The following is a 21,785-nucleotide window of genomic DNA, read 5'->3' on the forward strand; positions in this document are numbered from 1 at the left end:
TACGAGATACACTCATATAGGCCCTTATCCTCTCCATGTGACATGTGAGAGACATATGTAATGAATTCAAAAAAGGCAAAAAATTGCTAATTTTTTCCTGAAATCCAAGATTCAAGATCAGGGAAACCAAGACCACAGATTTATAGGCTGACATTCTCTTTGGAGAGTTATTAGAAAAATGAATAAAAACAATGTTATTAAAATGAATGCAAGACTGACATTATCAGAATCTCGCTGTTATTTTTTTCTTGAAGGTACTAAAAATATCATGAAAATAAAATTCAAGTTAATCTTTCAAGCAAGAAGTCATAATAGTTCAAGTTTAAACTGCCTGCAACTCTTTTGAGGGTAGATTTTCTTATGCTTCTGTTAGTCCCATTAAAACAAATATATCTTCCCACTGAAACGAACCAAACTGCTCATACTGTACTACGCAGTGGGTGAAATTCTGGCCTCATTAAAATCAATGATAAAACTCCCATTGACTTCAATGGGGCCAGGTTTTTTTTTTAAATCAATCAATAATGTTTAATAGTGGGAGAATCCAGCCCTTAATGTTTTCTGTGCTTCTACCAAGACCTCTGGACAAAAAATTCATAAAGACATTATCAGCACTTTAATAGGTCTTTTGCTATAAAGAGATGGTTTAAACCATCTTTTGGGATAAATGCTGTAAATGTGTAAGCTGTGCACTACTCCCGAAGGCAATCTTCAAGTGGACAAGGAAATAAATTGGAGGGAAAAACCTATGAAACACTAAAGTCACTAAGGAAAAAAGACATGCAATAGTAGAATTAACTCTCATTTTCTTCTCTGTTTCATATGTAAGTGGTGGGAAATTAATGTATATCATGTTTGCAAAGCTAGATCAACAATACTGAAAATAACAATTCCCATTTGTATATCCTTGCCTAGATGTTTCTGGCAAAGCCTCAAACTAAAGGGAAATTAGCAATGGTTTTCACTTATTCTGAACATAAGCACTGTAGTCTGTGTTCCTTAAGAAGTGTTTTAATGGTGCCAAATTATGAGCCACATCACAGAACAATAATCCCACTGAAATCAAGGGTCAAGATCCTCAATAGGATAAGTCATTACAGCTCTGTTAAGGCACACAGGTTGGCATATGTGGCTCCCTTTTTACTATTATGCACAGAACTCAGATCAAGCAGCATGATTCACTTAGAAAACCAAGCTAAACAGCAGTATAATAGTTGAAAGCCCTGTCTCCTGCTGAGGAGAAATATGTACCCATTGTTACCTTTGTGTAAATAAAGAAACCTGGTTAATAAATTCATGAGAAGCAAAGGAAGGAGAGAATTCTTCCTAATAGTGCACCATCTGACATCCAGTTTAAAAGCCTGTGTTGCTAATGAGTCAGAACACCAAGTCTCTTCCCAGGAAAATAAAATGACTCATCAACTGGAAATACTAAGGTACCACTTCCCACAGAATTTCACAAATTATATATAGTCACCTTTCAAATAAAAGTTTACATTGTTTTATTCCAACTGCCTGAAAATGTCATTTTTCATTAATCCATTGGGAACAGCTCACTTAAACAATGCAGCAGAAGTGTCAGATTTCCATCTAACTGTTTCAGCCTCCAGTATGAACACAGTTATCCATGTCTTAATATTTCTTCATCCAATCTCCCTAGTAGGCACAAGCTGACAGCTACATCCTTCAGTTCAGTCTTTCAACCTTACAAGAGTGCTTTGCCGGAGACATCCTTGAGCACTGCAGGATCTGGACTGCTAAGTACTAACAATTAGGTATATTTGATGGATGGCTTAGTCAAAAGAAAATAAATCATTTTAAAATGGTACTTTACAATTAATACTCGTTTGAAGCTTTAGATTAGATTGAATGTGGAGATGATGAAAGTGTTATGCATCTCTTAGGGCAGGTCTACACCACACAGCTTTTAGCAACAAGGCTGTGTCAAAACTGCCCTGTTGCTAAAAGTCACTGCTTTTCGTTGGCACATTTGCAAACAAAATATATCTACCCTATTGAGCAGGTATCCTTTTGATGGCAGGAAAGTACTCCTGCCAACAAAGCAACATTCACACATGCATTTGTTGTGGCAAAACCTTGTTGTCCAGGGAGACAGGGAAAAGTTAAGCATCCAAGAACTACAAAAGCTTTGACAAGCAAGGGCATGCATAGGCATAATCATAGAGAATTCACTCAAAAAAAGTAATAATACTTGATGGGACTGATGTTGCCCTTTTCTCCCCCTGAAAGCCAAAGACGCCAGGTTATAGTCAATGAATTCACAGAGCAAAATACAGTTTCTCTACACTACACATTTATTTGCAATCTATTAATTCAAGACTGAAAGGTTTGTGGGTCAGGCTCAGTCTATGGCACAAAACATTTAGGTCAGTAAATCAATATTGATACTTAGCAAGGCAACATCTGTATACTTAGCAAGGCAACATCTGTATATCAGTAAGTCAACAACCTCTGGGAGGTCAACTTTGAATCAGAACTCCATTTTTCCCCCTGAATTAAAAGGCTCAAGTTTCAATTTTAACTCCTACATAAAGACAGATGTTGTAACATTAGAACTGAAGTTACTACTTACGAAAAATAATTGTTTCACCTTTATCGGGTTTTCTTTATTTATTGTTATGCTTCTTAACCACATCATTGTATTTCCTCCTAAAAGGCTTTCTTCAGTAGTAATTACTTATCACTGGAACTCTTCAGAACACAAAAAAAAAATCCTTTATCTTTTTAACAACATATTACAAGAGTTGTCTGTATGACTTTAATATATTAAACTGCTAAGCACAGACCATAAATAGTGTGTAGTAATGAGCTCAGTAATTCAATACCTCTTCTAGACTTCACTTCCTCTTTTCAGCATCAGTCACCATTCTTCTATCAGCCTCAGAGTCATGTATTCATGGCCTCATCTTGTACAAGCTGTCAGAACTCTTGGGCTTGTATCACATTTACTGGTCGCTGGAGGAGTAATGGTAGTTCGGAATAGGAAGCCTAATCCGAACTACCTAGTTCGTACCGCGTGTAGCCGCGGGCACGGACTCCGAACTAGTGGACATTTAAAAATGGCGGTGCCCAGCAATATGCAAAAGAAGCCCGGGAAATTCAAATCCCGGACTTCATTTGCAACTCCAGTTGCCTACATTAACCACGCTAGTTCGAACTAGGGTGGTAGTGTAGACATACCCTAAGTGTCAGGTTGCACGTGACTGCTATAGAATGGTTTTCTGTAATATTTAGGAAAATATATGGGAATGATCTGTAAATGTTCTATGTTTAGTAGTGTTTTTATATAGAATTTTACAGAACTGAAATCTGAATGTGTTTGCATTTATGCTTAGCGTTAAGGCTATATGCTGTTTCATAGCTCATATATATCCATGTTCATCTTGAAGAACCAGAGGGGCCTAGGTCCTGCTTTAAGTACAAATCTCAGTGTAGCTTTCACACTAGCATTGCTAGCAAAGCCTCCATAAAAACAAAGCTAAAAAATGCCCATAGGATGAGTACTTGAGCATAAATTAGGCAGGTAACAGAAAGACAAACAAGACTTTTAAAGATTACAATTATTTACAAAAAAATTAATCCTCTTGCAGTTTAAAATGCAAAGCTGAATGAAATATAAACTGATATCCTCTGATATTTCTTGCAAGAGAACATTTTCTATTTTCACCTGAATGCACATAAAATATAATATCACATTTTGGTCGCAAATAATGAGATCTTAAACAGAATTTTAGGGGCCTTACCTGCAAAGTTTTTGTAGTCCACCAGGTCAAACATTATAACAGCTACTGCTGACCAGGTAACAATCAGAGCAACAACAAGAAGCCATGCTGCTGGTGAGCTGAATGTTGTCATTAGGTCCTCTGTAACTGACTTCTTTCCTACTTTTGCTGGTGGCGTGAGAACTGATCCATTCTTGTTGTCTATTACTGTGGTGGTGGTGGACATGTGCCCTAGTCAAACATTTTAAAAAAAGAAAAAGGATACATAAATATGTTAAGCTACGTACCTATTAGTCTAAAATAAAGAGCATCCACGTGGCTTCTGATCTGTTACACTTGTTAAGTTTTTTAACTGCATAGGTCCTGATTCAGGAATGCACCTCTATTCAGAACAGTATTAAGCATGTATTTTATTTTGTTTACATGCTAAACTGAACATGGAAGCCTTTAAATATACTGCCTACTAAAATAGGGCTTATTTACTCAGACATTTAGTTCTTACTTGCAACAATCTGGGATATGAGTCCAGCTTGTACTAGCCTGCCAGACTGTGTGGACCGTTATGAGCTAATCCTATTTGAAACAGAACAACAGCAAAGACCATTATCTCTTATTGCACATTAGCAGTAAGCACAGGGAAGCTGGTCCATAGAAGGATAATGCAGGGTAGATTTACATCCAAGCTTGCCGCTAACTGATAGTTTACACAAGCCCTTAGATCACATTCCTGAACTAGGCCCATAAGTAATCACTTGAACATATTAAATCCATACCTATTCAGGACAATACATAAGCAAGTGGTTAACACTAAGGTCAGTGGGACTCATGTCTCTTCTTTCCTTTATGCTGAATGGGGGGCATTGAGGGGATCAGGACAAAGACTTTCTGGGTCCCTGGGCAAGGTGAAAGGGAGTGGCAGCTCCATGCTCCAAAAGGGGCAAGGCCTTGGGCAGACTGGGAAGTCCAGAGGGCTCTCAGCATTGCCCAGAACAGTCCATGAAGGGCTCTAGCCCACTGCCATAGCTGCAGTAGGGGTAACATCCAGAAGCCCCACCCCCTTTTGTATTGCCAGGTCCCAGGGCAGTTACCCTCTTTGCCATCCTCTCCACTGGCTGGCCTGTAGCTTAAAAAAAAACCTTCCTGAATTGATGCCACAATCAAAACATATAACTAAGGGAAAAAACCCAATGAATAGCTTTACTGCTCACCATGGATGACATTCCACTTTGCTGTGACTAGCTACACACCTAAAAGAGTGGTCGACGAAAGCAGAAAATGGAAGACTGACTTGTTATGGACACTAGCAGGCTCCCCTGCCCCTGCCCTCCACCCTTCCTGTTGTCAGCTGATGGCTGGCTAGTGAGAGACTCCTGGCTCAGGAAGATGTGAGACTTAAATAGAGTTCTGGCCTCCTCTTTGTCAGGTGCCTCCTGCCAAAACAGCTTGAAACCCTCCCACCCCGATCAAATTAGTTGCTTAGCTTCTGATCTCTCTCACCCCAGCTATGTCCCCAACTGAGAAAACTAGTTCTCCTGGACTATAGGCATTCTGTTTTCTCAAATGTACTCATAGAAGTGATGGGCCATCAAGGCTGGGACATATTGATGGCTTTGCCATTGTTAGCTCCTATGTTAGTGGTCAGGATTTCATCTAACAACTTCTAAGTGTCCAGCTCAAGATGCTACAGTAGAAAAATGAGGGGCACAAAACTGTTTAAGATATATCTGTATATGTTGATATCAATCAGTACCTGTGGCATCATATTTGAAGTAACTTCTCTACAGGTAAACCGATGCATTATGTATAGCTGTCACCTCCAACAGTCCAAACATATGCTATACATTTGCATAGTTTGGTTAAATTAACCTTTATCCAGTTCTTATTAAAGTTTCCCGTTGAGTTCAGTGGGGCATTGGATCATGCCCTGTCAGAGTCTGAATTTCCAAAGAATCCCTTTAATTATTAAAAGAATTAAAGAATGGTGCAAATACGAGTGTGAACTAGCACTCACATGTTATTTAATACCAAAGCAATAGCAAGAGCAAGTTGAATTTTGTAGCAAAGCACAATAGTGCTGCCTCTCTCTGGGTCTTTTCATGCTGATGCTCAGATAGTCACTTCAGATACTGTAAAACTGCTGCCTTTCTGGATGAGTCACTGAACATTCAGGTAAGAGAGAAAGGGGCTCTATGATGAAGCTCTGACTAAACAAAGATGTTCAAAAGCTTCAGAGGCGTAGCTGAGTTAGTCTGTAACAGGAAAAACTTAAAAAAACCAACAACTAGTCTAGTAGCACCTTAAAGACTAACAAAACATGTAGATGGTATCATGGGCTTTCATGGGCAAAACCCACTTCAGATGACTACATCTGAACAAGTGGGTTTTGCCCATGAAAGCTCACGATACCAACTACATGTTTTATTAGTCTTTAAGGTGCTACTAGACGATCCGTATTTTTAAACAAAGATGAGCAAACTTATTCTGTTTCTCATATCCAAAATGTCAAATATTGATCTGGAATCTCTACCATTAGAGACAGGTTACAAGAATCTTGAAGTGAGAGTTTAATAACCTCAGATATTTGCATGCACACTTTGGGTGAGTCTACACTGCATGCGTAGCTTGAAATAAACTATGTAATTTGAGCTACGCAAATCGTATAGCTTATTTCAAGTCAATTTTGAAATAACCTGCTATTCCAAAATGTCCCTTACTCCTTGTGGAACGAGGTTTACAGGGACATTGGAATAGCGAGCCCATTATATTTCTAAATTACAGGTGTGCTGTTAAGACATGGGACAGCTATTTTAGGATACCTCCAGTTTCCCGAAATAGCACTGTATATAGATGTAATCTTTGTGTCTAACTCTTATTTTAGAGTCTATCTTAAGATACCTATGAAAAAAAAAAATACATACGCTATAGTGAATGAGAGTTTTGTTTTGTCCATCAATACATATTTTTATAAAATTAGAAAAATGAGATGGAGGACAAACTCTCTCAAGCTTGAAACTGATAAAAACTCTTTTGTTCCCTGTATAATGGAAAATCAGTCCAAGTATGATGTGATAATGAAATCATCGTTACATGTCTTGCGATAATTTGTAATGTGAGCAAGGTCAATGTCAGCTTCAGCTGATTTGATTTACACTCAAACACCATACATTGCAACAGAAACTAATATAATTCACACTTTTGACTATTCTATACCTTTCAATGTTTGTGATTGTATTGAATTTTCCTTATTTTTGCCCCTTTTTAAATTGAACTTGCTCCAAACATCCCTATTTTGATCAAGTGTTTCATTTCAAGCCCCTAGAAACCTACATAGGTTAAATAGTAGTACTGAACAAAATTGGCATGATACAAGGTTTTGGTTTTTGTTTTGTTTTGGGTTTTGGGGTTTTTTTTGGTAACTTATATGAAATTTGGGTTAATTTTAGAATTAGGCAATCAGTTAATGAACACTGTCTTATCTGTTAAACTGCAAGTAAATACAGGCAGTCCCCGGGTTACGTACAAGATAGGGACTGTAGGTTTGTTCTTAAGTTGAATCTGTATGTAAGTCGGAACTGGCGTCAAGATTCAGCCGCTGCTGAAACTGATCAGTTTCAACAGCGGCTGAATCTGGACGCCAGTTCTGACTTACATACAGATTCAACTTAAGAACCCCAGACATCCCCAAGTCAGCTGCTGCTGAAACTGATCAGCAGCTGATTCCAGGAAGCCTGGGGCAGGGGCTTCCTGTAGTCAGCCACTGGTCAGTTTCAGCAGCGGCTGACTTGGGGACGCCTGGGGCAGAGCAGCTGGGGTGCTGCCGGGTTGGTCCAGTAGCGCAAAGGAGCGGTGCTGCGGGACCAACCGGCAGCGCCCCACCTGCTCTACCACAGGCCCGGGGCTTTGCTCCACGTCTCCCTGGTCTGCTGGGGGGGGCACTAGCTGCGCCCCCCTCTCCCAGCAGACCAGGGACACGGGGAGCAAAGCCGCAGCGGTGGCGGTGTGCCGCGCCTCTGAGGCTTTGCTCTGGCAAAGCCTCAGAGGCGCGGGACCCCTCCACCTTCCGGCTTTGCTCCAGGTGTCCCTGGTCTGCTGGAGACAGTCCCCAGCAGACTAGAGGCACCGGGAGCAAAGCGGCAGCGGTGGCGGAGTCCCGTGCCTCCCCGGCTTTGCCAGAGCAAAGCCTCAGAGGTGCGGGACCCCTCCAACTCCCCGGCTTTGCTCCAGGTGTCCCTGGTCTGCTGGAGATGGTCCCCAGCAGACCAGGGGCACCTGGAGCAGCTTTTCTCGACCTGGAGGTGGAGGTGGCGGGACCGCTGCGCTCTGGGCGGTCCCGCTGCCTGCGAGCTCTGGGGCGAGAAAGCCCCGTTTGTAAGTGCGGATCCGACATAAGTCGGATTCGCGTAACTTGGGGACTGCCTGTACACTTCTCTATTTTAAAAATATTACTGTTTCCATTTCAATGAACAAACGGATCAAACATCACACTGCAGGACAGAAAAACCAAGTGACAAAAAATGAATAAATATCAGCTTTCTAAAATCAAATTCCAAAAAAATAGTATTATTTTATGTAACATTCAAATTCATTCATACAAAAATAAACTAAACTATAAATGCAACAGGTCATAAATTATACATTATGCATTTTCTTCCCTCTGGGGAGGTCAGTAGGCATTTATAATGAAAGGGTGAGAACAGAAAGATAATATGTCATCTGGACAAGTCTGATTGGCCTCATAACATGTATCTCCAATGCCACAATAAAGACATTTGCATAGTGAAAGCAAAGGCAGTTAAAACTACATTGTAATGGGATTAAGGAGGATGAGAAAGTGAATTAGGCCACACATGAGGGGACTATATTGGAGAAACAAACCCTGAATGGAAGATGAAGCTTTATTGTGCATGTGTGTGCTGGGCTAGTATAAAACCAGGAAGTTTGCAACAAAAAGTGTGGCAGTGAGGAAGTCTTCAGTCAGGCATTCTCTGTGCATTGGAGGGAGAATGAGAGAATCCAGGGAAAGAACAGAACCCTGGGAGTCTGGCCCTCATGGAAGGGTGTATACTGAAGGGAGAAGGATTGATAAGGAAGTCCATAGAGGATGGAGTAGGAAGTAGCCCAGGGAGAAAGCAGTCGTGCTGGGGGCTGTGCAGACCTTGACTGTCCTACACTGGGTTGTAGATATAGATCTTGTTGTTATGGTAACTGAGTAGGTCACTGGGGTCAGCCCAGCTAGTCTGTGCTTGTTCTAGGAGTTCTGTGCTATGCAATAAAATGGACACTTGCACCTACTCCAGCTCTCTGCCTTTCCACTGATTTCTTCCTATGCTGTGAAACTCCCCACGACATAACATTGACTGTGTGAAGTAGAATCCCCAGGATGGACCCCGGAATTGTGGGTAGCTGACAACAGGTCCAGTGAGACACTATATCCTGTCTGGAGAAACCACAGAGTAACGTGGCTGGCGGGCCAAGTCACAGAGAGCAAGCTTCAGTTCCTGGAATGAGAAGAGCCCCAGAGTGAGAGAGAGGACCAGTTAAGCCCTTTTTACCCTTTTTGCTCAGTTCAGCTGCTGCTGCTGCTACCTTGTGACTCATTTTTTGCCGAAGCTCACTCACTAGGCTCTTGCCATTTTGATGCCGGACTATCAGGAGTGCCAGACTATTGGATGCCGAACTATTGGAGTTTTACTGTTATTGCAATTTAAAGTGCTGTTTTACTGGGTAAAGTACACATGTACAAAAAGCACCTTTTAAGTTTAATAAATCCACATCTTTTGTATTCAGCCTATCTGTTTACTTGAATGACAAAATATGTTCCCAAAACTTATCTGCCTTGAAGAGGTAGTACACCTATAGTCATTATTACAAAAGAGGGAAATGGTTAGCCATTAAGTCTCATTGGTCATGATTGTTACCCAATGTAAAAAAACCCATAGAAAGCAGTGATGTTATATAATCTTGCAGTCAGAGAACTATTAAAAGGTATTGTGTGACTATTGAGCCAGGTTTACCTCACAGCCATGCACTGCAAGCTAAGGTACAAGCTAGGATTTCACACAAGATTCCAGACACAGTCAGGCATTGCTGGATACTTCTTCTTGGGTACATGGCTGGCTGGGAGGGTCTCTTGGGATTTCTGAGCCAGAAAACTACCAGTATGATGTTTGCCCCTATGTGGAGTTCACCTAGAACCTAGGAATAGGGATGGATAGCTCAGTGGTTTGAGCATTGGCCTGCTAAACCCAGCGTTGTGAGTTCAATCCTTGCAGAGACCATTTAGGGATTTGGGTCAAAAATTTGTCAATGTCCTTTCCAGTTCTAGGAGATAGGCAATCTCCATTCATATATAAGAACAGGGCTGCTGGGAATGAATCTTTTTTCCTACTATGTGCTAAGGTGGCTTAAAGTGGTAAAAATGTCATGGAAGTCAGAGTGCTGGAGGAGACAATAAAGAACAATTAAAGAAGCTCGAGATTCTCTGGACAAGCCTGGCACTTCCACTAAAAGATATCTAATACCATGGACATAGGTCACACTTCCAAGTTCCACAAACAGTGCCTGTTAATTTACAAGACAATACATTGGTCAGATAGATCACTAATGGGCCCTAATCCAGCATAACTAATCACTAGTAGATTCCCCCCTCCCCTATAAGTGAATCCTCAGGTGCTAAAAAGCTATCCTCAATCCTGGCCTCCATCATAAAAGGTTTAGCATGAGTTTCCTTAGTCCCAGCTGATTTCTCAGTTTGATGGAATGGCTTTTTGAGGCTGTTGGCAGCTGGAGAAAATTAGAAAGTTGGTAAGATCCCAGGGTGATTAAAAATTACATGGGAATAGAAAAGCGGCCAGCTGCCAGTGCCTTGTCTGTATTAGTACTCTTGCTGAATACAACTAGCAGTGAAGCTTCACAAGAATGAGAAATCTTAGGGGAAATGCCTAGTACAGGAAAGGACCAGGGAAGAGAAATGACTAGTGTATTGAGAGCTCGGACTGGACTTTCTTTCTAAGGGTTTGTCTAGACTACAGGGGTTTTTTTTGAAAAAAATGGCCTGTTTTCGAAAAAACTTCCCTTGCATCTAGACTGCCACTACATTCTTTCTAAATTAAATCGAAAGAACGCGGCGGTTTTTTTGACCACGGTAAACCTCATTTTACAAGAACACCTTTTTTCGAAAGAGCACTTTGGAAAAAAGACATTCTTGAATGCAAATAAGGCCTTTTCGAAAGAGAGCATCCAGATCTGCTTTTTCGAAAGAGGTGTTTGCAGTCTAGATGCTCTCGTTCAAAAGAGGCTTTTTAGAAAGATTCTTCTGAAAAAGCCTCTTTCGAAAGAGACTTCTAGTCTAGACATACCCTTAGAGGCTAAAACGCTGTGACTTCTTTTCCCTTGGGTGTCAGAGGTGCATATATCATATTCTGATCTCACTACCTATGCTCTTCATAGCACATAAGCTGCAAACGAAGGAACAGAAGCAATCTAGGATTGAAAGGCTCATATTATATTGGAAATTTCAGGCTTGTTATGGAACTATTAAAAATGGAAATACAGGCAGTCCCCGGGTTACGTACAAGATAGGGACTGTAGGTTTGTTCTTAAGTTGAATCTGTATGTAAGTCGGAACTGGCGTCCAGATTCAGCCGCCGCTGAAACTGACCGCCAGTTCTGACTTACATACAGATTCAACTTAAGAACCCCAAGCGTCCCCAAGTCAGCTGCTGCTGAAACTGATCAGCGGCTGATTCCAGGAAGCCTGGGGCAGAGCAACTCTGCCTCGGGCTTCCTGTAGTCAGCGCTGGTCAGTTTCAGCAGCGGCTGACTTGGGGACGCCTGGGGCAGAGCAGCTGGGGTGCTGCTGGGTTGCTCCAGTAGCACCGCTCCTCGCTCCTTGGCGCTACTGGACCAACCCAGCAACACCCCAGCTGCTCTGCCCCAGGCGTCCTGATTCAGCCACTGCTGAAACTGACCAGAAGCGGCTGAATCAGGACCTGGGGCAGAGCAGCTGGGGTGCTGCCGGGTTGGTCCAGTAGTGCCCAGAGCGGCGCTGCAGGACCAATCGGCAGCGACCCAACTGCTCTGCGCCAGGGTCCACAACAAAAGCCTGGTCTGCTGGGGGGGGCACACTAGCTGCACCCCCCCCCCAGCAGACCAGGGACACGGGGAGCAGAGCCACAGTGGCAGCGGGGTGCCGTGCCTCTGAGGCTTTGCTCTGGCAAAGTCTCAGAGGCGAGGGACCCCGCCGCGGCTGCGGCTTTAGTCCCGGTTTCCCTGGTCTGCTGGAGACGGTCTCCAGCAGACCAGGGGCACCGGGAGCAGCTTACGAACGGGGCTTTCTCGCCCCGGAGCTCGCAGGCAGCAATCCGCCACCTCGACCTCCGGGGCGAGAAAGCCCCGTTCGTAAGTCGGATCCGCGTAAGTCAGGGACTGCCTGTACTGAGGTGTTCTATTTGCAGTTTATGTAACAAAATCTCTAAGAGAAAAATTCCCCAGCATTTGAAATGTTTATTACCTGTTTTCTCAACATAAAACAGCTACGTAAATATGAAAATATTAGAAAGAAGTGATGGAACTGCTTATATGAAAATGCAATATCAGTAACTGACAGCTATAAACATGTAAAATTCTTTATAAAATGGGGTGGGGAAGATGCAGAAACCATTTCTAAATAACAAAAGGAATAGAATCAAGATTATAGAACAGGGAAGACGACAGCGCATGAAATTAAATGAACTGAATACCGAAAAATCAGTGACAATGGCATACTATATTATACATTCAATTTCCTATTTTTCTTATTATTCCTGCACTGGTTTTATTTTTTGATCAATATAAAGTCTGTAATGGTATAAAGATTGTATTGTTTATCTTATCTATTCATACACAGAGATAATGTAAAGCAAGTTTTAAAAATCGTATTGATTTCAATGGAAGTTTGAGGAATAAAACCGACATTTCTCCTAAGCATTTTATTGAGTCGGTATCCAGTTCAATGGAAATGGGGAACCAGATACAATGTCCATAGTAGAATTGCATGCACTGTACATTATTAACTGGTACAGTTATTAGTACCAGATCCTTGAGGGTATGTCTACACAGCAAAGTTATTTCAAAATAACAGCCATTATTTTGAAATGGCTTGTGTAAACACTAGAAAAGTTAACTGCTATTTTGAAAGTAATTTGAAATAGCGGAGGGCTTATTTTGAAATTGGTAATCCTCATTTCACAAGGAATAGCGCCAATTTTGAAATTGCGATTTTGGAATAAGCACTGAGTAGATGTTTATTTCGAAATAAAGAGCCTCCAGCCCTTCCCAGGGTGCCTTGCTGGCCACCCTGGCCACAAGGTAACTTTTGACCTGATGCCCTGCCAGAACCAGTTCCAGCTGCCCTTAAATGCAATTCAGCATCCAATCAGTGTGGACGCACTATTTCGAAATAGCAAAAAGCTATTTTGAAATGCATTTTGTCTGTAGACGCGTTATTTCTAAATAAGATATTTTGAAATAACTATTTTGAAATTAAATATTTCAAAATAACGCTGTAGTGTAGACATATCTTCAGAGATTTGCATTAAAGGAACTCAACAGTGGTGATGCCTCCCACAAAATTGCAATGACCATGCATGCAGAGTTATTACACAATCAGCTACTTTGCAGGTGTGTGTGTGTGGGGGGGGGGGGGAGGCGACGAAACCCTGACAGAGTAATGGGGACAATTGTTCTGAGGTCCAACAATTCTAAAGGACATGGGGTCCCAGCTGCCACCACTGCTACTGTAGCAGTGCCTAGATCCACGGGCCCTTTAAATCACCACCAGAGCAATGCACAATGCACTCCAGTTGATTCTAAGGTTTGAGGGGGCAGAGTGGTATGCTCTGGGCAGTGCTGAGGGTGGGCTGCCTCAAGTCCCACCATTTCTGTCCGAGGCTCCACCCTTTCAGGGAATACAGAGCTGGCTCCCCTCAACCTTGCCCAGAGGCCTGGCATGGGTGTCTGCTTTCCTGGAAGAAACAAAAGATTGTCTTCAAAAGATATGTTTCTATTAATACTAGCAGATTTACCCAGCATTGCCTGGGTTCTTAAGGGCAGGAAGCTGGCATTGCAGGGTGTGCAGGACTCGGGGCAGTGCCATGGGGATGTGGAGGGAGTAATGCACAAGGCTGGAGGCGGGGTGCCAGAGTGAGGGTTGAGGGGTGAGGAAGGGCTCAAGGTGCAGGGTTCCATCCAGCACGAGCCTTTTCTCTCCCCCAGCACCTCCCCCACCCACTGCCACCAGGGACATTTTCTCTCTCCTAGTCCCCTTCCAGCTGCCAGGGGAATTTTCTTTCTCCCAGCCTCACAGTGATCAAGGGCCGGGGAGAATGGTTTGGGGCAGAGGTCTACTTACCTGGTGTGCTGTCAGGCAAGATAGCAGAGCCCTAGCCCTGCTAAAGTGACAAGGAGTCCTGTGGCACCTTATAGACTACAGATGTATTGGAGCATAAGCTTTTGTGGGCAAAGACCCACTTCGTCAGATGCATGTAGTAGAAATTTCTAGAGGCAGGTATAAATATGCAGGCCAGAATAAGGCTAGAGATAACAAGGTTAATTCAGTCAGGGAGGATGAGGCCCACTTCTAGCAGCTGATCTGGAGGTGTGAACACCAAGCGAGGAGAAACTGCTTTTGTAGTTGGCTAGCCATTCACAGTCTTTGTTTAATCCTAAACTGATGGTATCGAATTTGCAGTAAAATGTAGCTCGTCAGTTTCTCTTTGAAGTCTGGTCTTAAAGTTTTTTTGCTGCAGGATGGCTACCTTTAAATCTGCTACCGTGTGTCCAGGGAGATTGCAGTGTTCTCCTACAGGTTTTTGTATATTGCCATTTCTAATATCTGAATTGTGTCTGTTTATTCTTTTACGTAGGGACTGTGCAGTTTGGCCAATGTATATAGCAGAGGGGCATTGCTATGCCTACCTTCATGCCTCTAGCTTCCATTCTGGACACACCACATGATCCATCATCTACAGCCAAGCACTAAGGTCTTGTAGGTGTTGGTCTCTGTCTGAGGGGTTGGAGCAAATGCGGTTGTACCTTAGTGCAACCTGCAGCAAAAAAAGTTCTTTTCCCATGACTTCTGCTTGTCCTTGCACCACGAAAACCCTGACATTCCTTTAAGTTAGGAGAAGAGGAAGCTGCATACCAAGTTTGGTGGCCCTAGCTCTTACCATTTAGAAAAACTTCTTGAACAGACAGACTCACAGACAGACACACAGACATACTCTAAAATATATAGAGGGATTAATTTAAAACCCATAGAAAAATATAGGCAAAGAAAGCATTTTATTGACCTGAAAAGCACTTCCCAATGGATTATGGAAAGATTGTAATACCTTTCCTTATACTAGGTACTTCATTATACAAGTAGCCCTAGTGACTACAACAGAAGAGCTCATGATTTCAGATATTATTCAATGTAACAATATCACAGTTAGATCCCCTGCAAAAATTCTGAAAGTTTTTTTTCCCCAATATCTTAGATTGGGGTGGGCAAAATATGGTCCATGGGCCACTTCCAGCCTGCCAAATATTTGGCCTGTCATGATCCTGTGGAATGTAAGGGTATGTCTACACTACCACCCTAGTTCGAACTAGGGTGGTTAATGTAGTCATACAAACTTGCAAATGAAGCCCGGGATTTGAATTTCCCGGGCTTCATTTGCATGTTGCCAGGCGCCACCATTTTTAAATATCCGCTAGTGCAGACTCCGTGGCCGCGGCTACATGCAGCACGAACTAGATAGTTCGGACTAGGCTTCCTATTCCGAACTATCTGTACGCCTCGTGGAACAAGGGATTGTGCTGTGGGCTTGGGCAGTGCATGGAGAACCCAGGGGCATATAGTGCACAAAGACACGCACACTGGACCTAGCAGCTGGCCCAGAGCACACCACTCTGCCACCCAGGAGCCTAACAGACTGTCCCACTGGGCTGCAGATCAGGAGCTACCTAGAGTAAGTGCCTCCTGCCACAGCCTGCACCTGATACCCCACCTCTGCCCATACCCCAATTCCCAACCCTAGGTCACAACCCAAACCTTCTGCACCCCCCTGCACCTCAGCACCTGGTCATAACTCCCTCCCAGAACCTGCCGCCCCTCCTACATCCCTTGTCTAGGTCAGAATCCTCTCCTTCACCTAAACTTGCTCCCAGATTGCAAAACTTCTACACCCCAATCCATTACCCTGAACTCCTTTCTTCACCCAACCTCCAGCCCAGACCCCATACAATCCTCCATTAATATATAGAAAAATGTGTCCACTGACCACTTACCAAATTCTTGGAGTGACCTCCAGTCAAAAATCTTTGCCCACCCCTACTTTATATTCAGTATTGCTTCAGCTTTGTACTTTATTTTTAAACACATTTGCATGGAAATGGAGTCTTTCTTCCTTAAAATACCCCACCTGGAGTCATGATCCTTATTTTGCGATATCACAATGATTTCCACATTAATCTAAGATGACTTCAAATGGTAAGGAAGCTGCAATAGGTGATGAACTCTTAAGAAAAAAATATACTATTTTCATGCAAATGTCCTTCATAATGAAAAGACAAATAGAATATGGGGGTAGAAAGTTTCTAAAAATAATATTTTTCAAAGAAATGTCATGTGCTGTTTAAAATAAAAGAAAAAAAAATCAGAGAAAAGGCTCCCAAATTTGTGTTCTCAGTTTTTCAACCAGACTCACATTCTAGCCAGCGGGTTCTTATGTAAGTTAATTTTGTCACTGATACGAAGTTTCTGAACTAAAACACAAGAATAGTTGTAATTGACCTCCATTCATATACTCAAACCTGAATATTCCATCCATATGCTTCTCCATTTTTTTGAGGGGGGGGGAGAATCATTGTTTGGGGTTACTGCACCTGTATTCCCCTACTTCCCCACCACTCCCATGTTCCAGCAAGGACACACTCACTCACTTGGATTTCCATTTCTCTTGTTGTTGGATGACAGGTATCTTAGGCAGTAGGTGGCTAAGCCTCCCCAAACCACCGAGTGTGGTCCCTCCCATATCTTACCCACTGTCCACCTCCTGCTTCCTGCTCTGCCAGTAGTTGGCTGTTCCATGCATTCAAATAGACACAAATCAGACATCAGTAATGGTAACATAAATAAACTTGTAGTGAAACATTTAACCTCCCTGCACATTCAGGGTATGTCTAGACTGTAGAGTTTTTCTGGGATACCAGAGGTATCCCAGAAAAGCTCTGCTGCATTCAAGGAATGCATCTGCTTTTCCAAAAAAAAAAAAAAATTCGGAAAAGGAGACGCATTTTTTGGCATCCCTGTAAACCTCTTTCTATGAGGAAGAAGGGATGTTCCAAAAGAGGCTTTTTTTTCTCACATTTGATCCTGTGTAAACGGTCCAAACTTTGGAAAAGCCTCTTTCAGAAGAAAAGCAGGAAAAGATACGCAAATTTTCTGACTTTTCTTTGTAGCCTAGACACAGTCTCAGTAGTGGATTTAAAAGTAGTCATCCTTCTACAAGAGAACTTTAAAACCCAATTACAAAAGAGACAGCTGAACTACATTTCATTTTCAAACTAAATACAAACAAATTAGGATTGAATAAAGATCTAAATTGGTTAATGCATTACAAAGGCAGTTTCCCCTCTCTTGATATTCACATTTCCCCATCAATTACTATGAATGAGTCACATCCACCTTGACTTGATTAACCCCATATACATTGGTCCTACAATTGAGAAGTAACTTCTTTTTTAGTGTTCCCTGCCTATATTTTCCACTCTAATTCATCTGATGAAGTGGGTTTTACCCACAAAAGCTTATGCCCTAATAAATCTGTTAGTCTCTAAGGGTATGTCTACACTAGTCCCCTAGTTCGAACTAGGGAGGCTAATGTAGGCGTTCAAAGTTGCAAATGAAGCCCGGGATTTAAATATCCCAGGCTTCATTTGCATCTTCCCGGGTGCCGCCATTTTTAAATGTCCCTTAGTCCGAACTCCATGCCTGCGGCTACATGTGGCACGGAGTAGGTAGTTCAAATTAGGATCTCTTATTTGAACTACCGGTACACCTTAGAGATCCTAATTCGAACTACCTACTCCATGCCGCGTGTAGCCGCGGACACAGAGTTCGGATTAAGGGACATTTAAAAATGGCGGCGCCCGGGAAGATGCAAACGAAGCCTGGGATATTTAAATCCCGGGCTTCATTTGCAACTTCGAATGCCTACATTAGCCTCCCTAGTTTGAACTGGGGGCTAGTGTAGACATACCCTAAGATGCACAGGACTCCTTGTTGTTTTTGCAGATACAGACTAACACAGCTAGCCCTCTGAGAAGCTAATAAACCAGATGTAAATAAAAGTCTTGAGGCAGTCTGAGAAACCCAGCTTGGTGTCAGTTTCCCATTCAGAAAGGAAGAAACTCTGCTGAGAGATTTTCAAGAGTACTCAGCACTGGACTAAGTCAAGTCCCATTGGGAGTTTTAGAATTTATTTAAATGAAAGCATAGTTAAGTCAAGGTTGAGTAGTTTTGAAAATCCCACCCTAAATCTCCATTGTGCTTTCACAGTTGATCAAACAGAAGCTAAAGTTTCAAAAGTGTGTGTGATTTAGGAGCTTAAATCTCTCTGAAAATCAATACTTGAAAATTGGACAGGTTTCTATGTCATTTACTTGTATTTGAAAATTCTGCCATAAATTACCATTCTCTTTTGCCTACTAGCATTCCATATTCCCACTAGATCACCAACTCATCCCATATCCATAAATCTTTAAAACCCTGATATCTTTTCTTGTTGGAAAGTAGAGCACACACATTACCACAGAGAGATCATTTCTCATCTTAAACTATGGGAAAAGTAGCCTTGTGTGTCTTGCAAGTGATGGTTTAAAAACAAACAAACAAACAAACAAACAAACAAACAAACAACTAGCCTCCATTTAATCTGAATTTGGTTGTAAAGACATTACGCCTTCAAGACATTTAACTTTCTCCTTGTGTGGTTGTTTCTATTTTGTGTAATTTTTTTTAAAAAAGCTTTTATGTGATTCAGCTTATTCAAGCATTATAACTAAGGAAAGGATTAGCGATGAAAAGTCTTCAGGCGATATTGTTGATCCTGTCAAAATAAATCTTGTGTGATTGAGACTGTATTGTAATATCCTACACAGTAATTTATAGCTTAAGTCACTGCAGAAAGAAGGAAAGCGGGGAAAGTTGTAAAGGTCAGATTTCAAATTCTTTCCGAAAAATTTAGTGGGTTTTAATGGGATATTTTATACAGCATATTAAATCTATAGCCATTTCCTTTTATGCAGTAATTTTCTGAGAATTCAAAAGACCAGTAATATTAACAATAAGAACGTAAGAATGGCAATACCGGGTCACACCAGTGGTCCATTTAGTTCCATATTCAGTCTTCCAATAGTAGCCGATGCCAGATGGATCAGCAGGAATGAACAGAAGAGCACAATTTATCATGTAATCCATCTCTTGTCATCCAGTCCCAATGTCTGGCAGTCAGAGCATGATGTTCCATTCCAGACCATCTTGGCTAATAGTCCTCCATCATCTTATCTAATTTGTTGAATCCAGTTATGCTTTTGGCCCTAACAGAGTTCCCTGGTAACGAGTTTCATAGGATGACTATATGCTGTGTGAAATAATATTTTGTACTCATCTGAGGAAGTGGATTTTGCCCATGAAAGCTCATGAGCCTATATATTTTAGTTAGTCTTTGAGGAGTCACAGGACTACCCATGGCATTTGCATGTTTATTTTAAACTTATTGCCTATTAATGTAATTGGGTAACCCCAGTTCTTGTGTTATGTGAGGAATAAATAACACTATCACCACACTGTTCAAAATTTTATAGACCTCTATTTTGTCTCCTTAGTCATCTCTTTTCTAAGCTAAACAGTGCTAATCTTTTAAATCTTTCTCAGTCTATGTCTACACTACATGTTTTGTTGGAAGAGGCAATGGAAATGAAGCGCTAATTAGCATTTTCTTGTGCTTCATTTGCATAATTTATTCTTATCCTTTTTTGTGCAAGAGGTTTTTGCAGAAAAACATGCAGTGTGGATGTGTCCCTTTTGCGCGAAAACCTCTTTTTGCGCAAGATCCTTATGCCTCTCCAGGAGGGGTTTTTGCTCAAAACAGATACATCCACACTGCATGTTCTTGCGCAAAAACTTCTTGCACAAAAAAGGATCGGAATAGATTATGCAAATGAAGTGCAAGAAAATGCTAATCAGTGCTTCATTTGCATTGCCTCTTCTGACAAAAACCATGGTGTAGACACAGCCATATGGAAGTTGTTTCATGTCCCTGTTCATTTTTGTACCCCATCTGCATACTTTTTCCAATTTTAATATTGTTTTGAGATGAGATTCATACAATATTCCAGATGTAGGCATATTATCGATTTAGAGAAAGAAATTATATTTTCTGTCTTATCTACCTGTTAGTGGTTCTAAGAATGTAAGCTGTTTTGACTGTTACTGCATATTGAATGGATATTTTCAGAGAACTATCTATGATGACTCCAAGATCTCTTTCTTGAGTGATAAAGCTAATTTAGACCCCATCTTATGGTATATATAGTTAAGATTATGTATTCCAATGTGTATTACTTTGCATTTATCAACACTAAATTTCATCTGACATTTTTTACAAAAAAACAAACTTATTCACACTGCTCCAAACAAAAACAAAGGAAGTGGTCAATACAGAAGGAGAAGCTTCCTAAGAAAAGGCAAGATGTTGCAGAAACTGAGGTTGATCATACTGACTAAGAAGGGTGCCAACTACTGCAAATATTGAACTAGTGCTCAAGTATGGTGTTACATGGCACCATGCTGCTGGAGGTGTTTATTTGTATTAAGTCAGTAAATGCCTGCCTTGATCATTTTTTCATTTAAAATCTCAAGAATGTAGTTTATAGCTTCAACATCCTGGACAATTTAAATGTGCATTATTGTATTGTCTATCTAAACTCTCACTATAGCTACACCATAGTAAACGGCTTTTCATTCCAGGCCAAAGACAGCTGCATTTCAGTGATGGATGCAGTGATCAGTACATATGTTTGAACTTATCAGAATGAGAAGGGCTATGTACCTGTTGGATGCAAAGGAATGAGCACTTTGCGACAGGAAATATGTATGTGACCTTTGATCACTGTAGTTCTATTTCATTTTTGTGCACCTGCATTCTTTTTATTCTCTATACTGATACTCTACCTTCTATGGTATTCTGAAATAGTAACAGGAGTACTCTCTCTTAATGCAGATCTTAGATATCTGACATTTCTGAAAAAGATGCCAAAGAGATAGTCAGACATATTTGTGAGATAATACCAACGGAGATACATTTTATCTTTGGAAATGTCAAAACTGAATGTTGAAGGAAAGTGGATTTCATTCATCTTTAAAGAGCATGAAATCTTTTGGAACAAGGTACTGTACGTATTCCCTAGGTTAGTAATGTGTGATTGTAAACTAAACTCTATCTCACTCCTAAAGTCTATGGAATGGATCAGAGGACAAATGTTTACTGAAAAAGTGTCAGGATAAATAGTCATCTAAAATATGCCTCTCCACATTTTAGCAACACCCTGGACAAATAGATAGGTATAAGGGAAAGCCAAAGTGGGCTGCAGGACACCAGAGGAGAAGGGTGTGGCCTCACAGCCAGCAGCTGGAAAGAAGTGATTTTCTCTTCGAAGTGCCCTTTCTCTCTGGCCGGCAACTCAGCTGCCCTCTGCTCCTCCAGCTCATGCTCATACACCTCATTGCTTCCTACTCCTCCCACCTGCAGATGAGTCTCCCTCTGGCCTGCTCCAGAGCTGCCAACTCTACCAAACTGGAGGGACCAGACACCATTGCAGCAAATGGCATCCATTCCAGGAAAGTAGGTAACCCTCTGCCCTCAAAACTTCTGCCCCTACAGACTCCCCGCAGAGTTGCCTTTCCCCCAGTAGGTGAGGTGCTGGGCTATGTAGGGAACCATCATTGATAGGAAC

The 21,785-nt window shown here is 41.6% G+C and overlaps 1 protein-coding gene across 20 annotated transcripts in view; it reads right to left on the reverse strand.

Annotated features, from left to right (window-relative positions):
• The window catches only part of TRDN (triadin), a 322,289-nt gene that overhangs the window by 271,411 nt on the left and 29,093 nt on the right, over window positions 1–21,785 (reverse strand). For all 20 annotated transcript variants that reach the window (XM_075924079.1, XM_075924088.1, XM_075924085.1 and 17 more), the window contains exon 2: window positions 3,765–3,974. In XM_075924079.1, coding sequence (XP_075780194.1) covers window positions 3,765–3,974 — 210 coding nt within the window. The remainder of the gene's footprint in view (window positions 1–3,764; window positions 3,975–21,785) is intronic.

Source organism: Pelodiscus sinensis, chromosome 3, assembly GCF_049634645.1.
Source record: "Pelodiscus sinensis isolate JC-2024 chromosome 3, ASM4963464v1, whole genome shotgun sequence".
NCBI lineage: Eukaryota > Metazoa > Chordata > Testudines > Trionychidae > Pelodiscus > Pelodiscus sinensis.